The following is a 19,862-nucleotide window of genomic DNA, read 5'->3' as shown; positions in this document are numbered from 1 at the left end:
ATTGTCAAACTCCCTCTGAATCTAATATCAATCTTCCAATTTTCTGATGATAAGTCATTACTTCCTCATGATGTACACAAGAGTAGGCCCATCAAAATCATGCAATCACACACATGTATTTCTAGACTCCTAAGTATCAATCTTCTAAGCACATGTGTTGCCTTTGAAGAAGTGTCATACTCCCTCTTAATGTAGAAGAATACTCATAATCTCAATCATCAAGAGTATTTGTTTCAAGAACCTCACTTTCATAAGATTGAGTCTGCACAATATTTGGTAGCATGTGTAAGGTACCAACCTTGTAATTTTGCAAAAACATCCTCGGACATAAGGAAAAATATCAAGGCAAATAATTCGAATAGTATGTAGAGAACTGCGAGAGAGAGAGAGAGAGAGAGAGAGAGAGAGAGAGAGCGATAAGTAGATAAATGTAAAAGACAAGAATACTTATCTGCACATGAGGGTCCATAAACATTTGAGAATGGGGACATCTCCTTTCTAAAGATCATTCAAGTGGAAATAGAACATTTGTTATAATATTATTTCATGATATTGCGCTTGGCTCTATTATATATGATCACCTAGTATACTTAGTCACTCCTCCATCTTGTATTCCCTCCATAAAATTCTAGTATCCAATACTATCTATCTTCCATGTTCCTACGATCTCAATGATATTCGTTAATATTAATGCTAACCCTCTAAAACAGCAGTTCAAAATGTCAGTTGTTTGATAGCACCTTCGGTAGATGCAGAAAGCCCTGAAGACGATGTTGAAGCTGAAGAGGAGACTAAAAATGTTTCATCACAATAGCTAAGACTGGTTGTCACATGTCTTTCCGCTTAACCAAACGTCATTTTTTACAATTACTCATTTTCAATTCTCGTTATTATAATCATGTGTTCCCTTACGTGGAGGATAAAACCATGACAGTGTACTGGTGCAAAACGTGAGATGCAATGATTCGCGCCTTTGATTACCATACGCTATTAGGTCTAATATCTGGAGCGTAGAGGTTCTTAATACTTGTTAACATTAGATGTATCACTACTTCCTAACTCTTTCCGCCTCGGTGATGATTAACCTCTCCATATCCACTAAGAGTTTGAATGATAGTGTTGGCAGATGTTCTGGTTGTTCTTACTGTTTAATCTTCATTTTTCCTTGTCTCTTCTTTTGTCGGACTCAATTGCACAACTCCTTGAGGAAGAGGATCTTCTTGGAGTATATCTACTAGCTTCATTATTTTTGGGTTTGATACAAGATGTTATGTAATTGTTGAAATCCCAATTTCTGATCCTAGTGCACATGTTGATTCTATAGTTAACATTTGCAACTTGCTTTGGTACCATGTTAAGTGAAAGGATCTCTGAAAATGTACTAAGTACTATTGTTGATTTTTGTGTTCCAAATGCAGAATTGAAAGTTAAATAAATATCCATAGAAGAGACATCTCTCATGAATAGACGTCTCTATGGTAATAAATTAATCAATCATTAATTAAACAATATGAATATATATATATATATATATATATGAGAGTTTGTCTAATTCATGGTTGACGAATAAACATTTTTTTTTAAAATAGTCTCTGCATCAATTCAATCCAACTCAAGCTACAACATTAACAAGGGGCAAGTGAGAAGCTTGGCCAACAAGGAACAATAGGGAGATGAAGGATTGAGGCATTCAATGCTTGGAATGTTGTGCCCACGAGACTTTCTAGATGTAGTAGACTTTAAATTTGCCTTGCCCAACACAACACATCATAATCGGTAATTGAAGCTACAGATGCAAAGTTTAGCTATGGAGATGACTTTCTATTTGTCGTCCCCTAATAAGAAATAGACACCTGGTTTTAGACACGAAATTAAGATGCAAAAGCTGGCCCAGGTGTTTACGATTGAGGAGTTTTCTTCGCATTTTGTGTAAACAAGTAATTTATCAATGGAGACTTCTGTTCATGAGAGATTTGGCAGAGATGTGTTGAACCTGAATGGAAACTTGTGGTGATGAGGTTAATGGAATTGTGTTGAACCTGAATGGAAACTTGTGATGATACAATGGTTGGATATGGCAGAGATGTATGCGGGTTTTTGTACAGCAGAAGAGTGTTGGTGGTGCATTGAGGGAGTGATGGATGATTTATAGCCTTTTGTTGTTCTCGATACCTCAACCCCATTGTGCAGAGGGTGGGTGAAGCTAGGACAGCATGGATGGAATTGTTGTTTATAGACAAGTCGAAGGCAAATCAACAACGATTGGCAGAGGAAAGGAGGCGAAACGTGAAGCATACAGCAAGCAAAATTTGGGAGCAAGAAGCAAGGGAGTTTGCCCCAAGAGGTGTCGTGACCAATACTAGGGAGAAAGAAGAGCAAGGTGTTCACAATTGGCAGGGTATTGATGAATGAAACCAAAAACATGTTGAAGAAATGGTGGCTTAACGAGTAAAGTCTGCGTCTGGGATGCTTGTCTAATGTGTGCACTTTTTCTGTAGTAAGGCTATTGTTTTTGGTCTTGTCTAATGTGTAGTATCAGGGGTAAGGAGTATAGGAGGCTACAATGCTTTTTGGAATTTAAAGGAAAATCCAGCCTTTTAAGGTATTTCTGGAAAAATGTAAATGTTTTCAATATATAAATAGCATTTTTGAAAAAATGTAAATGTTTTCAATATATATATATATATATATATATATATATATATATATATATATATATATATATATATATATATATATATATATATATACGTACATATACATATACATATATATACATGCATATTGAATCTGAATCTAAAATCCTAACATAAGACCTGTCTAACTTGAAAACGAAATTGCCAATTGTGCGCCAGAAGTACATCATCAAATTCATGAGTTTTGTGCAAAAGAAATAGGCATCTTAGAGAAAACATCCTGAAAATCAAAAGCGACCCTATAAGGTTTTTCAACTCTCAAGTGAAATCTTATTAAATAACAACCCCTGGAGTGTGGAGGATAGTTCTAGCCACATCAAGGCAGCTAACAAGGGGAAAATGTTGGACCCCAAACAACTAAAATTTATTATTGACCATATTGTGATGGAGCCACCCGTCAACTTAGAAGATCCATTATTTGAAGGGAAGATTGAGGTAATCAAAGCCTTAAACTTATATGTTCCCAAGCCCAACTAAATAGACACCACCTTGAGAAGCCGAAAAAAAAAAATCATACCGTAAGCCTCAAAGATGCTCACGAACTAGCACTGGGAAGTCTTCACGACACAGTAAATAATATTATACAATCCTTCTGATCCCATGTCCAAGGAGAGATGAAGCACAAGTCAATAGCTCTACTCTCGAAGTGAGGGATGAAGCCTTTGGAAAATGATTGGCAATATCATGTTTTAATCATTTAAATTCAAGGTCAAATATTAACACTTAAATTCCTTTGGAAAAATTTCAAGGTCAAATATTAGCACTTATATTCCTCTAGAGAAATTGAACCCTATGGAAGAGGATTTTAAAAAGAGAAAATAGAATGCTTGGCCCAAGACCTTTGACTCTAGTTTTGAGGAGAAAGTAACTAAGAACAACCTTACAAAATACCAAAACACTTTGATAAGATTCCTACAAAATGTAGGAGGTGATGAGAGCTATAATTCACAGGTAAAACATACCTTAAAGTTACACGCTTGCAGGAGGTTAATGTTGTTAATTACTATGCAGAGAATGTCTTCAAATCGACTAGAATGCTTAGATGTTTATATTAGATCATGACAGGGGGAAAGATGGAATAGTGCTCCTTGTTCACCCTAAATAGAGCAATAATATTATCCAATGGGAGTTTTCTCCTCCATGTACCGAGGTAGTCTGGATTATCTCAAGTGTTGGTTCTAAGACCTTGAGGGTTTTTCCTTGTATGCTTCAAACGAATAGAGAGAAATAGCATGTTTGTGCAACTGGATGTCAAATAATCTTCCTAGGATCCCATGGTTTTGTGCAAAGGACTTGAGCATGGCATAAGTGAACATGACAAAAAGGGGTTTTATCATAGTGCTCTCTAAGGATGCCTAGTATTCAAAGATCTTGAGACTAAAAAAAGGATTTTACCATGGTGCTCTCTGAGGATGCCTATACTATTTAAGACCTTATGTCTAACAGCAGTCTCTCTTGTAACAATGTCGTACATGTATGATACGCCTACTGCGTAGGAAAACTTATTCTATGATACTTAATGGACTGGAGACATGTATTTAATTGGACTGACCACAGTAGTCCCATTAACGTTTTCACATTTGTCAACACATTGCAGAATTAAAAAAGCCTATTTTTGTTGGTTGTTTATTTTAAGAAAGCTTGTAATGTTGCACGGGCATGGTCTCCCTCCAATAACTTATTAATTTCATAACTTATTTTTGTGCTTTTAGTTTTTCAATGGCATTAGATTATCATGTGCCCCCAACAGCAAAAAGAGGCACTTTATTAGCTTCTATATTCATTTTCCTTGCTGTCATGTTTCAAGTCTCGGAAAGAACGGAGATATCTAAAGGGCCAATTCATGGTATTGTTGAAAGACGGCATCACAATGGCATACAGAAAAGAGATTAAATCAGCTCCATCTTACCCCCTAGCAAAAGCAATCTTAACACAGAGGAACTCCTCAAATTAGTAAATGGAAGAAAATAAATTTACCACACCTGGTCGTAATGAAAAAATGTAAAAGCAAAAAGTAGCAAGCCAGTTTCAACCTACTGAGATAGATCCAAATCTGATGGTTGCAACCCTACTGAGATAGATCCTAATTTCATTTTCTACCCTCTTGTGGCATAAGAATGTGATAAAACTCAATACAAATAACATCTTACCTCTTTTTCTACCCTCTCGTGGCATATGAAAGTGATAAAACTCAATAGAAAAATAACATCTTAAGTGCTTGCAACTAGCTGACTAAATATCATATTTTGTTATAACATGGCATTTAGTTGTATAAACGAAACTACTACTACTTTTGTGTTAGGTGATCTTGAGTGAAACAATTTGGACTAGCTCCTCATAATGTAATTTGTTCTTGAATATTAAAACGCAGCCTATCAAGGGGACCGACCCTTGCAAGAAAAAGGAAAAACAGGTTATCAACAGCACAGACTGCACAACAGGTGCTGACTAGAACAAAACACAAAGCAAAAAAGCTAGAAGCCCTTCAAAGGAAAGGCCAAACTCACACTTCAAGAGAAGAGCGAGTGTTTGAAGAACAATTCTTCCTACCTCACCTATCCAAACAGTGATATCCTTAAGTTCCCCAATGAAGGGAACGCCACTGGAGCAGCCGTCAGTACAGTGGCTAGAGTGTTGAAGAGGCTGTGCAATGTCAGCAGGAACTTGCTGCAGAATGGAAACAAAATATATAGCACAGCATCCAGGGTTGCAGCCGAAGCAAGAAATGGAAGAGCAGCAGAGGCCTGACTCCAATCAGCAGCACAAGCAAAGTCCAAATTTATATATTTTAATACACTACCAAACATAAAAAATTGTATAATAAATATGCAGTATTTATATATATACATGTTCTAAATAGTATATTTATAATCTCCATGAATTGCTTTTGCAAATAATCAGTCAATTCACCTTGTAAATTTTCTCACAATATAGTTACTGCAGTGCTATTAAAAAAAATGTTCTGATCTATTAAGTATATACTTATTTAAAACATTGTCAATCTCCAAATTAAACTATTTGCTGGTACATAATTGATTTTGATTGAAACATATGCAATAACTTAAGCCCAAGAGAATTTATTCACCAGTGCACAATTAATTCTGATCAATACATGCAATCAATTAATCCCAAGAGACCTAAGTACCGCAAACTACAAAATGCCCATATACATTTATGTATGTGCTTAAGTCATCGTTCATGTGTACAGGACACCATCCAATACACCCTACCAAACAGAATCAACTTGGTATAACTGTAAGCTACCATATTTAGACTTAGCATTAATCATAAATGTATGTGTATCCACGAAAAAATGTGTTTCCCAACATTTTCTTCTCTCTCCAATGCACCAAAGTTGTTTGTAGAGCCAATCAATAAAAAAAAGGTGCACTCCTAATCAAAATCAATTCAAACACCAAATAATTATGTTCTGAAAAGATACCTGGATATACTTGAACATAGACTTAGTTTCGTGTACATTTCATCAATAAAATATATTTTGACACTAAATGAAAATATCCAGTTAGACATTTGGTTTAAAAAATAAAACAATATCTGAGAAAAGAACAGAGAATATGCAGTTAGACAATTGGTTTAGGAAATATAACAATATTTGAAAAAGGGGTGGAAATTGAGATCGGAAGATAGCATATGATAACAGTCAAATACCGCATTTCCTCATTGTACATCGAAGCATTTTAATAATCATAAATGCCAAAAAAGATGTATAAGAAATGAAATAGCAATAAGTAGCCCTCGACAAATAAACAATCAAGGGTTGCTAAACATCAGTCCAACATTCATCCAAAAGGAGATGATAAATTGCACCACCAAAAGGAGAAGATAAATTGCACCATCAACAATCTATCATAATGACTTAAAAGATAAGAGACCTAATCTAGACTAGAAAATTCTTCAGCACAGGGGCCTCTTTCCTATTAAAGAGAGACTGAAAACCAAATCTTTCTGAAAGAGCCTCCACAATGTTCAAAGTATTCATCATGCAAACAAAATGAAACGAGCAATAGTAGAGTTGCATAATAGACTAAAACAATAATAAATGTTTTTATTTTTTATTAAATAATAATCTTTCTAGAACACTTACCTTTGTCCCCACATGCTCGACAATGTTTTCCAGCAAGTAAAGCAACAGAAATGCAACACTAAAACTAAGAGTTACTGCCATCTCACACTGCAAAAGCTACACATCCCACCATCACGGTGACCCCATTTCTCAAGAACCTTAGCCTCCGTAAAACTGCACCACATGATTTTAAAAACAGGATCAAAGTGAACAGGAAAAAATTTGAGCAACCTACAACAGCATCACCAACGCTCAGGTATACAAGGATCAGCTACAACACCATCATCATAGTCGGGTATACATGGATCAGAGCACCATCACAGGGAACACAGCTACAGGCAGTTTCCCGACCTCACATGCAATCACAGTGCATGGAATAATAAAGAATAAGTCATAATTATGACATGGTAAACATCATAAGACAGGTCTCTTATTACTTTTTAAAATGAATTTTAAGTTTAAAATCCCACCACTTCTTAATTCATTAATATTTTGAAAAAATAAAATATATTTCTCAAAGATGCATTACCCTGATCAGTAGGTTGCACTAATTCAAAGGTACTGACAATATCTGTGAGCATCCTAACCCTATCATACTAACAATAATTGGATCTAGGTAATTAAGATCAGCCATAAAGCATATTAAAATATGTATAGTGTATCTAACCAGTTGAGTGACGCTTTCAAGAAGCACCAGCACATGAAACCTTGATTTAAACTAACAGCAGTATCACTCCACCAGTGCAAGACTAAGATATTGCATGCTTCATTTAATATTCCTGCACAAGAGGGAAGCCCAACAATATGATTATGGATACATGAATCAAAATAAGAGCCATTCTGAGGTGAGTGACTAAAATGTGTCTTGAGATCGACTGCGAGAATCTGCATCTCGGCGAGGTGAACGTGGTGAATGATCATGACAATTTTCATGCAGACTTGGAGCTTCTGGTGATCGACTACAAGAATCTGCAGATCGGCTTTGCACTTCTGGAGACCTACTTGCAGTACCAGGTGACCTGGCTGGTGGGCTTTGAGAAGCATTCCGAGGAAGAGGAGAGGCACTTCTGGCTGGGAGTGGGCTGCAACAAGAAGAATATCCACAAACATAAATAAACACATATTTACTGTAGTTTCAACATTCAATAACATTTTCTGCAGTATCACTAAACAAAACAACCCCAACCTCTATGTATTTTGACTTATAAACACAAAAGCTATACTGTTAGGGTGGATACCTTTCTAAAGACCGACTTCTTGATCTTCGCTTCTCTTTGTCATTCATTCTGCTCCTACTACGGCTTCTGCTTCGGCTGCGACTGGAGCTGTAACGATGGTAACTCTTGGACTTTTCATAGTATCTGTCACCCTCATATCTATCACGACTCCTTGATCTCGGTCTTCTATAATCTCTATCTCTGTAATGATCACTTCTGTAATCCCTGTCTCGATAATAATCATCAGACCTCCTGTAATACTTGTCTTGGTAATCATCATCATACCTCCGCCTGCAAGAAATTAGTACATGAAATAGACAATCAATGATATTATTAAGAAAGATTGGCTAATACCTGCACAGTAAATTAGCAAAATTAACAGACAAGCCTCTCAAAACATAAAATATGTCAAGCGTCAATTGATTGCAAATGAGACCAAGCACTTCTGACCTAGACAATGGTGGGCTGAAACTCCTAGATCTGGTCCTCCTTGAATTCTCCACAGTAATTCTTCCCCGCTGACTGCAATTTGTTTGAAAAAAAGTATAACCCAGTTATATTGAACTACAGTAAATCAAACTACAAACAGAAAGTAACTCCACCCAATTTAAAACATTTAGTCAAGTCAAGCAGCAAAAACTTGAATTCCATGACTAAAGAATCTTTATCGTCATAGCAGAATCAATTTGCCTGTTTATAAAACATGTTTCAAAAAAATGCTCACATAATTTAAGAATATATATCCATGCCATAAGCCAAAACTGTTACGAGCTAGCGTTGCCAATGCACCACAAGATCGACCTATCAATGCTCGACACAACCACTAGACCTATAGAACACAGGAGGTGGTTAAGCCATGTCACGAATCCCGAAGGGGAACATTGGCAGTTAGTCCAACAATTCCCCTCTCGGTGTTACCCGAGGAGATTTGAACATGTGACCAAACTCTAATACCACTTGTTACAAGCTAGCATTGTCGTTGCACCAAAAGATCGACCTGCCAATGCTTGATACAACCACTAGACTTATAGAACACTGGAGGCGGTTAAGCCATGTCACAAATCTCGAAGGGGAACGTTGGCGGTTAGTCCAACAAAAACAATTTGCATTCTGGAAAAATATAATTTTGAAAAGTTGATCTAGACCAAATCAAAAGGCAATAAGAAATTATTAAACCAAACTTACATTTTTTCTGCATTAGGTCCATATTTTGCGAACTGTACCATGATATTTCTTCCATCCACATTCCTGCCTGCACATAAAAAGTGTATACATGGATTACTAAAAAAGTTTGCATTTCATTTATTGACCACACTTCACCAATAACACATTGTGTTTGGCTGTAACAACACTGTCAGCCGTAATATGATTATCTTCTCTAGCTCTCATCCTGGTGTTCAATCATTGAGCATGATTCAAAACATTGATATAAAAAGGAACACAGTTAAAACCTAAGATACTGGATCCCTCTGGAAAGCTCCGGATCCTGATTCCAAAGCAATCCAGATCCAGATCCAGATCCCTCTTGGATCCCTCTCAGTTCCCAGCATAGAATCCGGATTCTGTGTGGATCAGTGATCAGCAGAGAATCCGGATTCCATTCTGGAATCCTGCCTGGATCCAAGAAGGATCTGCAGGAATCCTGAGCTGTGGGCAAAGAAAAAGGGGCCCACTTTAACATTTTTTATAATTTTTAAAATCACAGTCAAAGTCAACTGTAAAATGAGCCATCCAAACCCTAATTAGACCAATAGAAGTTGCCTAAAGACCAATTATTATCATTATTTGTTTGAAATTTGAAGTTTGAGCTAATGATGAATGAGCATTAACATATTACACGTATGGAATCTATGAATATACATACATATATACATTAAGATAAATATTTTGAAAATGTTTATATCCATGGAATCAGGGTCCAGCCCAAAAAGGATTTGTCGAGTCCCCAAATTCAAATCCAACCCAGAATCAGGAACGGCTACTTAGGTTAACCAGAAGCTCAAATCACATAACTATGAACAGTGGAGATCATACGTCTTTGACAATAAAAAGGCCTCAAGCTATAGTTGCGCCACTAAAATCAGCAATAAAAAAGTAAAATACAAACAACGAAGCAATCAATAAAACTAAACCATAGGAATGCCACATGAACAAAATATTGTTGCAAATTATCAGTTCACAATACATGGCCAACGAGACACAAAAGCAGGTGACTTCATGTAATAACATTTAATTTCTTAATATGTCTCAGTAGATGAAAATGACTATTCATTTGAAATTGGTTTCTAAAACTTTATCCAAAAGAAATGTTAGAAGTTAATCCACCATGTAAAAGGTTGTCTTGCTTTCCCCATATGATTTAAGGTATTCTTTACAAATCATATACAAGGCAAAAAGTAAGAGCATGTTTGTATTTGTAATCTTGAGATGAAAGATGCAGCTATTTTATATGCTAGTAGGATCACCCTTTATTTACATCAAAGAGTCAACGAGACACAAAAGCAGGTGACTTCATGTAATAACATTTAATTTCTTAATATATCTCAGTAGATGAAAATGACTATTCATTTGAAATTGGTTTCTAGGATTTTATCCAAAAGAAATGTTAGAAGTTAATCCACCATGTAAAAGATTGTCTTGATTTCCCATATGATCTAAGGTATCCTTTACAAATCATATACAAGGCAAAAAGTAAGAGCATGTTTGTATTTGTAATCTTGAGATGAAAGATGCAGCTATTTTATATGCTAGTAAGATCACCCTTTATTTACATCAAAGAGTCAATGGCAGATCAGCTAAGTCTTATTAAAAAAAGTATTAATAGTAAAGAACTAGGGCAAAAAAGTACTAGGCTGGAAGTGAAAAAAAACAAGAAAACAAACAAATAACAATCAGAATTATATCTAACACAAAGGAGGCAACTGAAGTAGAAAGAAAATAGTATCAGAGATCTGCAGGTTGATACATGGTGGACAACATTAGAATCAATCAATTTAGTTGTACCAATTCAGCATATGAGAATGCTCTGAGGATTCAGGAGTCCTTGTAGTAGCCGATTGTCAACGTCTCGTGTATCTACCCCACCTTATGCATGGACAGGTTTGACATGACCACATATAGTACATGAATATTAAATTTATTTATGATAGCTATTTATAATTAATTGCGTACAACTCCACTTGAAACCTATGCATTCAGCATTCAGCCCTCAAAAAATATTGAAAAGCTCACATCAGCTGCAAAAATCTAAACCAAATCAGCAGCCTCAAAACTACTGTGAAGATAGGCAATCGAATAGAGATGGTAAGTTTCCTAAGCAAAAGAGCCCTCCAATGCTTAATCAACTAGATCTACAAATTTGAGAATCCAGCAACACACCACAATATACCCAACACTCTTGACATAACCTCAGCTAGCACATAAGGAAATTGACCCTCAGCAGATCACTTGAGAACTCTAAGGCTACAGGTGAAGAATCTGCACTTCACACTTTAACAACAAAAGCAAGTTTTCCATAACATGAATGTATTGTCAAAGCAATCCCAAATACCTCCACAACAAAACTTGTATCATCTAATTGTGAAACAGCTAGCTTTTGCACTGTTTCACATCCTTCAAGAAAACAACTCTTTTAACCTGTCTTACCAGATTCTTGTGAAAAAGGGCCAAGTTCGTGGCCAGGTTCAGTTCGGGTCCCAAAGTAGGACCACTTTGCCCCCAAGTCCGGCCTAGGTACCCAGATTGCCAGTGGGTTTGGCAGCCACACCCAAGGAAACCGAGAGTTGTGCATGCCAAACAAAGGAGCCCCACATGCCATAAAAAATGTCTTTCAACCGTAAAAAAATTGCTACCAACAGTAACACTAATTTCGACCTTTAAACCTCTTCATTGCTCAGTTTTTTCTCATTACATTCATCCTTCATTTATTTTCACAATGTTAGCTTGGTTTTACAGTCGCTGCATTTTTCTTTGAAGGTGACACACACATGAAAGACTTGGGATTTTGAGGAGGCAAATTTAGCACTCAAAGGTCTTCATTGCTCATTTTTTCTCATATCATTTATTTTCAGTGTTAGCTTGGTTTTACAGTCACTACATTTTTCTTTGAAGGTACACTACAAAGGAGTGACACACAAATGAAATACTCGGGAATTTTGAGGCAAATTTTGCATTCAAAGGTGAGTGAATCTTCATTGTTTTATTTTTTTAAGTAGTTTTGAATACTTTGTATGCATATTAAGGGATTATAATACAGAATTTTTTAAGTTGTTCCAATAATGTCTTTTCTTTTCAAACATAGGTTCATGATTCAAACGCAATACCTAGAAGTTCTAGTTCAGTTGTCTGGAAGAAACCTTTTAATATTGATTCAACTTAAACAATTTTTTCATTTTTTCGTGTGGGGGGTTTGAGGGGTAATCATTGGCAGTGTAACCATTGCAATAGATTATTTGATCTCATACTTTCAAGTGGAAGCTCACTTCTCTGACATCCCTAGAAAAGGAATAAATGCTTGTTGAGGGCCAGATAAGAAAGGTCTGCCAAAGGGTCTAATCATTTATTATATTAAAGAACAAGAGGAAACTGACATGAGAAGCAACAAAGCAAAGACTAGCCATCCTCTTGCCAACACAAGCTCAAGGAGGCCTCCTAGTCACTTGGGACTATCGGCTTGTCCACATTCTTTCATGCCAATGCCACCACCTTTTGAACAAAAAATTGTTCACGCAAGAAAAAGAGGCCTATTGGATAGGGCCTGCAAAAATAAAATCAAAGAGGTTGATCAAAGTGTTTCTCATTGCATTAATGCCAATGGGCTTCCTTTCAACATTGTTAGATCACCTTATTGACAGGAGATGCTGAATACCCTTTCCAATACACCTCATTACACTAACCCCAGAAATGAAAAGGTGTAAACCACTTTATTGCAAGGGGGAATGCTTCAATAGAACGACATTGAGAGCATAGTTGGCATAATCAACGATTAATCAACAATTTTCAAGTACTCGCATAGTTTTTTATGGTTGTTTTTGCTAGAAAAAATTGTGACTCACCTGAAAAAAATCGCAGAGTTTTTGGCATTTACTGGCAGATTAATCGCTAAGTTTTTCATTAACACTGAATTTTTACGCACACTCGGCCGCATGAACAGACCAGCGATATAGGCAAAAAGAAGTTCATTTTTTATTCACCAGTTTATGTTTCGGCATTTGGAGGCTTCAGGACTGGAGAGAAAAAGGGTTCCAAGGCACTCTTAGGTGATTGCAAGCTATTAAAGGTGGATTTGAGTGGATTTCAACTAGTTATAGAAACAAAAAAAAATTCCCATGTCTAAGATTATGTTTATACTTCTATTGCTTTTTTGTTAAATGAATTCAAATCATTCGAAATCATTTCAATTCTACGTTTGAATCATTTGAAATCATTTATACTCTATGTTTTACAATTCTTTTTTAATCTATTGCTATTTTTTTGAAGAATATGTTTTTTTTTTTTTAAAACAAACCCTAACAGTTTGTGTAGTTAATTTTTAATTTTGAATGATATCTAAAAATAATCGAATTTACCTAGTTTCTATTTTTAAGTTCTAACTTTGTTTAATTATTTTATTATAAATTTTAATTTGTGTTTTGAATTTTTGTATAAGGCAGCAGTTGAGAATTAAGGCATGGCAAGTTTAGAGGAAGAGTGGCCATGAACACTATACCCATCTAGATATATAGGCACTCAGCCTAGAAATGCAAGATATAAGGTGTGGTGGTATGCCTACAAGGCTCCAAATGATGGTGAGAAAGTTATATGCATTTCATGTGAAAAAATCATTTTTGAAGGCATAAACCGCTCCAAATACCACCTTGCAAGCATAAAGAAACATGATTCAACTCCTTGTCACAAGGTAGTTGAATAAGTAAAAAATTCATTAATACCCTACTTGCAATTGTTGAAGAGAAAAAATTGAATAGGAAGAGGGGGAAATTAGCTATGAGGAAAGTTATAGCTGAAACTCAAGGAGCTGCTATTGATGTTAAAGAAGAGGAAGCCACACTCGAGAACAAAGTGGGATCTATTCATGGCCCGCGGATCCGCAAACAAAGTGCCTCTTTTGCCGCTTCCACTCCCTCCTCTACAGCACCTAGTTCTTCACCACCACCATCAGCATCAAGGATAGGGAGCTATTTTGTGCTCAAGAACACAGCTGGAGCACAACCATCATTAGAGGCCATTGGATGGAAGGAGGTGCATTTGTAAACTGATATTGCATGTGTTGATTTTTGATTTTTCAACAATCTCTCAATGTATGTGGCTGATAGTCCCTATTGGCTGAATTTGGTGACCGCATTAACAATTTCGAGCAAAGGATACAAGGCCCCTTCTCGCAAGAATTTGAGTGGAAGGTTAGTAACTATAAATAACTATAAATAATTGAAATCCACTTAAGTTCATTTTTATATTTTAAAATTTAATTGTTATTTCCTATTTATTACTAACACTTGATTTCACTTTAATTTTGTAGGTTGCTTAACGATGCAGTTGATAGGGCGGGCATGGGTAGAAGAGCAAAAGAAAGAGTGGAAGAAATATGGCTGCACCATTTTATCTGATGGGTGGATAGATGGAAAAAGTAGAACCATTATGAATTTCTTGGTTGTTTGCAAAGATGATGTGGTGTTTTGAAAATCTATTGATGCCTCCAATAAAGTGATAAATGCACACACATTGGCTTTAATGTTGTTTAGAGAATGTTGTCATGGAGGTGGGAATAGAGAATGTGATGCAAATCATCACAGAGAATGCAACAGCATGTCGTAGCAGGTAATTTAAATTTTTAATGTTCAATATGAATCATGAATCTTAATTCTATGGTATCATTCAATTTAGCTTTGATGTAAATATGAAAAGTTTGCAACTAATGATTGATTTTTTACTAATATGTTAGGTAGAATCCTCCAAGAGAGACACCTCACGCTTTTTTGGTCACCTTGTGCAGCACATGTCCTTGACCTTCTTTTGGAGGAGATAGGAAAACTTGATTGGCCGAGTCCAGTTGTGGAAGATGCAAGCTGAATAACAAAGTTCATCTATAATCACCCATGGGTTCTATGTTTGATGAGAAGGATCATTAAAGACAAAGATTTGGTGAGAACTGCTATCACAAGGTTTGCAATGGTGTTCTTGACATTGCTAAGTATTATCGACACAATATTGCCTTTGAAAAATGTTTGTGTCAGCCTTGTGGCGCATCCCATTGTGAGCGCAATTGGAGTTTATTTGAGTCTATTCACACAAAGAAAAGAAACAAATTGACTCAAACACGGCTAAATGACCTTGTTAATGTGCAATATAATCGTAAGTTGTGCATAAAAAGGGCACAGTGTTCAGTAACTAGTGCACTTGATTTGAATGACATAGATCCTTATTCTAAGTAGACAGCATAGGAGCCACATCCATTATTTTCAACAGATGAGATCGTTGATTTGGAGAGGCAAGCCATGGAGGAGGGGGCTGCAACGGATTTTCATTTCACAATGGATGACATTGAAGACAAGGCCAATGAGGATTCAAATGAGTCATTGCCACTGCCACATATGGGAGATACATGTACTTCCAAGACAGAGAGTGAGTTAATACAGATGCCAAGCGAAGAGGCATAACCACGGACTTCACAATCACCCCCATTCCCATGTTAAAGTTGTAGCTTCAGTCGAATAAATTCGATCTAAGATACATTGTTGTTATTGGTAAATCATCATATTCCATATATGCATATTCATGTAGTAATAATATATATTATTATATATATTATAGTATATATTATATATAATACATATATACATATATTAATATTAATATATATATATATATATATATATATATATATATATATATATGTATGTATATACATATATATTATACTAATAATTATTATGAAATATATGTATCAATTAAATGATGATTAAACCTTGGAGACATATGTCTCTTCAAGAGACATGTCTCCTCATATTCATATAAGATCCAAATCTGCATTTGGAAAATATCAATTACAATGGCCATATTATTACATTTGCAGAAACGATCCATGTTACTTAACATGTTATCAGAGCCAAACTGCAGATGTAAATCAAATGAAGAGTATAAGAAAAGGATCACACTTTATATAATAAGAGGACACCAAGTAATACATATAACGCAAAGTCTAATCAAGGTTTGATTAGAGAGAATAAAAATATTATTTATGAGTCAACATTCATGTGGGGTTGACCTAGGATTGAATATTTCCAATACATGCTCAATTTGGGACTTATCAAAATATGGGTGCTCATTGATGTTGATCGGGTTCAGTAAATATATGTCAAATCTGTGACAATGAGGCAACACCGCTCAATGACAACAATTGAACGTATAACTACAAATTATATTAACTAACAGAGATCATTGAAGCAATCACAATAATAACTTCCAAACCTAATGACACAAATACACATACCTAAAGAGATATCAATTTTATTTTATTTTTTATTCAATGAAACACCACATATTGATAACATCCCAACTAGACGTCACTACAAATGCTCAATAATTGTCGTCAAAATCTTCAATGGACCTCTTGCTGATAAAACAAATTCCGATGAAGATTGAAGATACCCTTGTCAAAAACAATGCCAACAGGTACACAACTTCCACACGGCAACACAAGCAATGAACAGGAGTGGTGACAGTTACCATATGAAGCCATTCCACCTTCGAAGCATCAAAGAAATGTGATGACATAAATGTTGGAACAAAGGAATAGTTACTTGCATATTCACATGAACAAAGGGAAGGGCAATATGGTGCAGCAAATAGAACATAGAGTGATAAAACAGAACATCAATTTAACGAAAAAATCATGGTATAATAAACCATTCACCAAGACATTATGTGGCATTCACAAAATACAAAAGAAACAATCGTTACATATACAAATGAAGTGTGAAGACAAGGCTATAGAAAGATTATGCATATAGTGCACACACTATTAAAAGGGCGTACATGAAAAGATACAGGAACAGATAAGCACTAAGTACAGAGCATTGGATCCCACCCTAATCACGATGTTCGCATAGGAATGTTTATTGTATAAGGCAAAAGGATACTTATCACATGTAGTATAGTAAGATATAACACAGAACGGATACTTTATTCATATACGCAATATGCACTCCAATGCTTACAGTATACTTATGATGATTACAATTCTAATCCAAAATCCCTTTTGGACGATGTACATATACTTTTCCGAAGGGGTGACTCAACCGTCACGCGCCCTTTCGGATAAAATTCTACCCGTCGACTACAATATAGAATTTACCGACAACATCATCCCACCAAAAAGTAAAGTCGTCTCCAAATGACAATTACAAAATATCCAAGACAAATTAACAAAACGGAATACATTAACTGACTAACTATAACAAGATAAATTTGCTTTTGTCACATCACATTCACATTCCTCTCGTGCCTGCACCAAATCGGTCTCAAAAAACACGTTGCATCTATAGCATTTGCTAACACAATAATGTCTCCTTAGCCGATCTGACCTTAATAGCCAACTGTGCCGTGTTCTCTGCTTCCCACTCCTGGGTACGCTAAGTCAAATGTCACTCTACTGCCTCCAACTGGATGGTCAACTCCTCCCAAGCTCTCTATGCATCCACCAAAACAGCCTCACGTCCAACACCTACTTCGAGTGCCTCAAAACGTAGCACCCCTCTTGAAAGGCTTGCTCCAGTGCTCTCTCCACCTCTGGCATACAAACAATCCATGCCTGCAACAACTCCCGGTCTCATCAACTGATCACACTTCCCAAGACTAATAACTAAACTGATTGGGGGTCTAAGGGGCAACACCCCCAACGGGGTTGAGGGGCAACGCCCCTACCACCAAGACCAAATTAGCAACCTCAAACCCACACAAAAGTCCATGAAACACACCATTTTTGTGATTTTCTTCCAATCTCATACTCTTCCTGCCAACTGCTTATGTTTTCTTCACTACCTATTTATGTCTTTCCCTTCGGTACCATACGTTTACATCTATTTGATAGAACAAAAGAAAACTGGAAAATCATAATGACATTGTAGAACCTGTGATTGGAAATTAGTCTAGTTATCATCGAAAGTGTATATACAATAATTGTATGTATTGTTCCACTGAACTGAATAACACTAGAAGACAAGTTTTGGGTGCTTAGCATGATTGTTGATGTGAAAGTGACGATTGTGAATTGTAAACCTATTCTATACTCAAAATAGGATACTCATATGTCAAATTCTGAAACAAATATGGAGAGTTATTTTCTTGCCACCATCAAAGAACCTTAAGCAACGGTTAAGAAAAAAGATTACAGCTCTACCATTTGTCCTTATTTATTATTCAATATTGGATCTGCTCTTCTGGAGCAAATGGAATCTTAGCAAATGAGTCGTAGAAGATGACACTCGAACTAAGTAAATTCTGGGATAAATTTTGATAGTTAAATACTACATCTAAATCAGATATTGAAGTTAATAGTCAGCAAATAACATTGTATTTCTAGCAACTATGCTTTGTCGGATTGAATAAGAGTTTAGCTATATACAAGTTTCTTTGCAGATTGGTTCTTAGCCCAAGCATAAATCTTTAACTTCAGTCATGGATATTCGGATTGATGTTGCTGTCAGGATTTTCGGAGTTTAAAATTATGAGATGAGAGGGTGCCTTGGTCTGAGTGCATGGTGCATACACAGTGGGATATGGATTTGTCTTAATCTGAGATAATTATACAGAAAATCTGCTCAGGAGAGAGAAACTTTTTATGGTTGAGAGGGCAATAATGGAGTCACCGAGCACACATAAAATTAACATGGTATAATGATGAAATAGTTGGAAATGACTCTGATTATGATAGTGATGTGTTTGTTGACCAGAACTGAAAGCTCAGCCTTATCATTGCTAGTGCATCCTCCCATAAGTGCAAATAGACTAAGGTTCTAAGATCTATTAAACAAAAAGAAGTTTGCCATAATGATATGGGAGTGCGAATTTTACATTGTGACGGTAACAACCAATGTTTCATTACCATTGTCTAACAAATGCTTATATGGAGGCATTTTCTGATTTGATTCATACGGACCTTCATTAGAGCAACTCGTATCAAGGATGTTGATGTACTAAAATTATTTATTATCCTTAAAGTATTACATTTATCTACTCACTGAAGTTTCTCTCTTATTTGCCTTGATCTTTTCCTTTCTCTTCGGGGTTGTTCTTGCGGGAAAAGAAGAATGGTACATTAGGCATGCAACCAAATATTGTGCAGGACTCAATTTGATGACAAATTCATTAGTCAGTTGATGATCATCTAGATAAAGTGAGGTTCTTGATGAAACCTTTTATATCAAGAGGAAGCATGACAGTTCATTAGAGACAACCTTGAACAAAGAGATGGAAAAAATAGAAGATATGCTTCAATCAAACCTTTGATGATCTTGATCGTATTGATTCAGATGGAGTAGACCATGTCGAGATTAATTCTCCAGTGATCATGTATGTAGACTGGAAGGCCTTATGTTATCAAGATACTTGTTGAACTAGAAAAGCATGACAGGACTCACTGCCATGAGATTAGAAGGATCATATCAGATTCAAAGGGAGTTTGTCACATCATCGGAGACAAACTTGTAAAAGGAGGTCTGAAGGTTTATATTAGTTTTAGAGGGAGTCTAACATTTCCATTAGAAGCAACCTTGGACTTGAAAAAGTCTACATATTGAGAGGGGGGAAGTTCGAGGTGAAATTCCTTGTAATACATTCTTCTCTGTGAGAAAGAACTTTGAGGAGAAAGCC

The 19,862-nt window shown here is 35.9% G+C and overlaps 1 protein-coding gene and 1 long non-coding RNA gene across 2 annotated transcripts in view; both read right to left on the bottom strand.

The window, feature by feature from the left end:
- Positions 1-5,024: 5,024 nt before the first annotated feature.
- LOC149550030 (uncharacterized) lies at positions 5,025-6,938 on the bottom strand. The gene is made up of 2 exons (XR_016354163.1): positions 6,802-6,938; positions 5,025-5,440 (listed from the first exon to the last, which is right to left on the bottom strand). It is a non-coding gene; the product is annotated as an uncharacterized LOC149550030 (long non-coding RNA).
- LOC149550029 (uncharacterized) overlaps positions 6,743-19,862 on the bottom strand; it is a 43,717-nt gene continuing 30,597 nt past the window's right edge. The window contains exons 4-7 of the mRNA XM_089793198.1: positions 9,183-9,249; positions 8,448-8,519; positions 8,019-8,288; positions 6,743-7,862 (exon numbers count right to left, since the gene is read on the bottom strand). Coding sequence (XP_089649324.1) covers positions 7,634-7,862; positions 8,019-8,288; positions 8,448-8,519; positions 9,183-9,249 — 638 coding nt within the window. The 3' untranslated portion in view covers positions 6,743-7,633. The remainder of the gene's footprint in view (positions 7,863-8,018; positions 8,289-8,447; positions 8,520-9,182; positions 9,250-19,862) is intronic.

The sequence above is a fragment of the Cupressus sempervirens genome, chromosome 7, assembly GCF_028749045.1.
Source record: "Cupressus sempervirens isolate cs-2001-9-10 chromosome 7, ASM2874904v1, whole genome shotgun sequence".
In the NCBI taxonomy this organism is placed as follows: domain Eukaryota; kingdom Viridiplantae; phylum Streptophyta; class Pinopsida; order Cupressales; family Cupressaceae; genus Cupressus; species Cupressus sempervirens.
The sequence above is the reverse complement of the archived record's forward strand: the minus strand, read 5'-3'. Positions and strand labels throughout refer to the sequence as shown.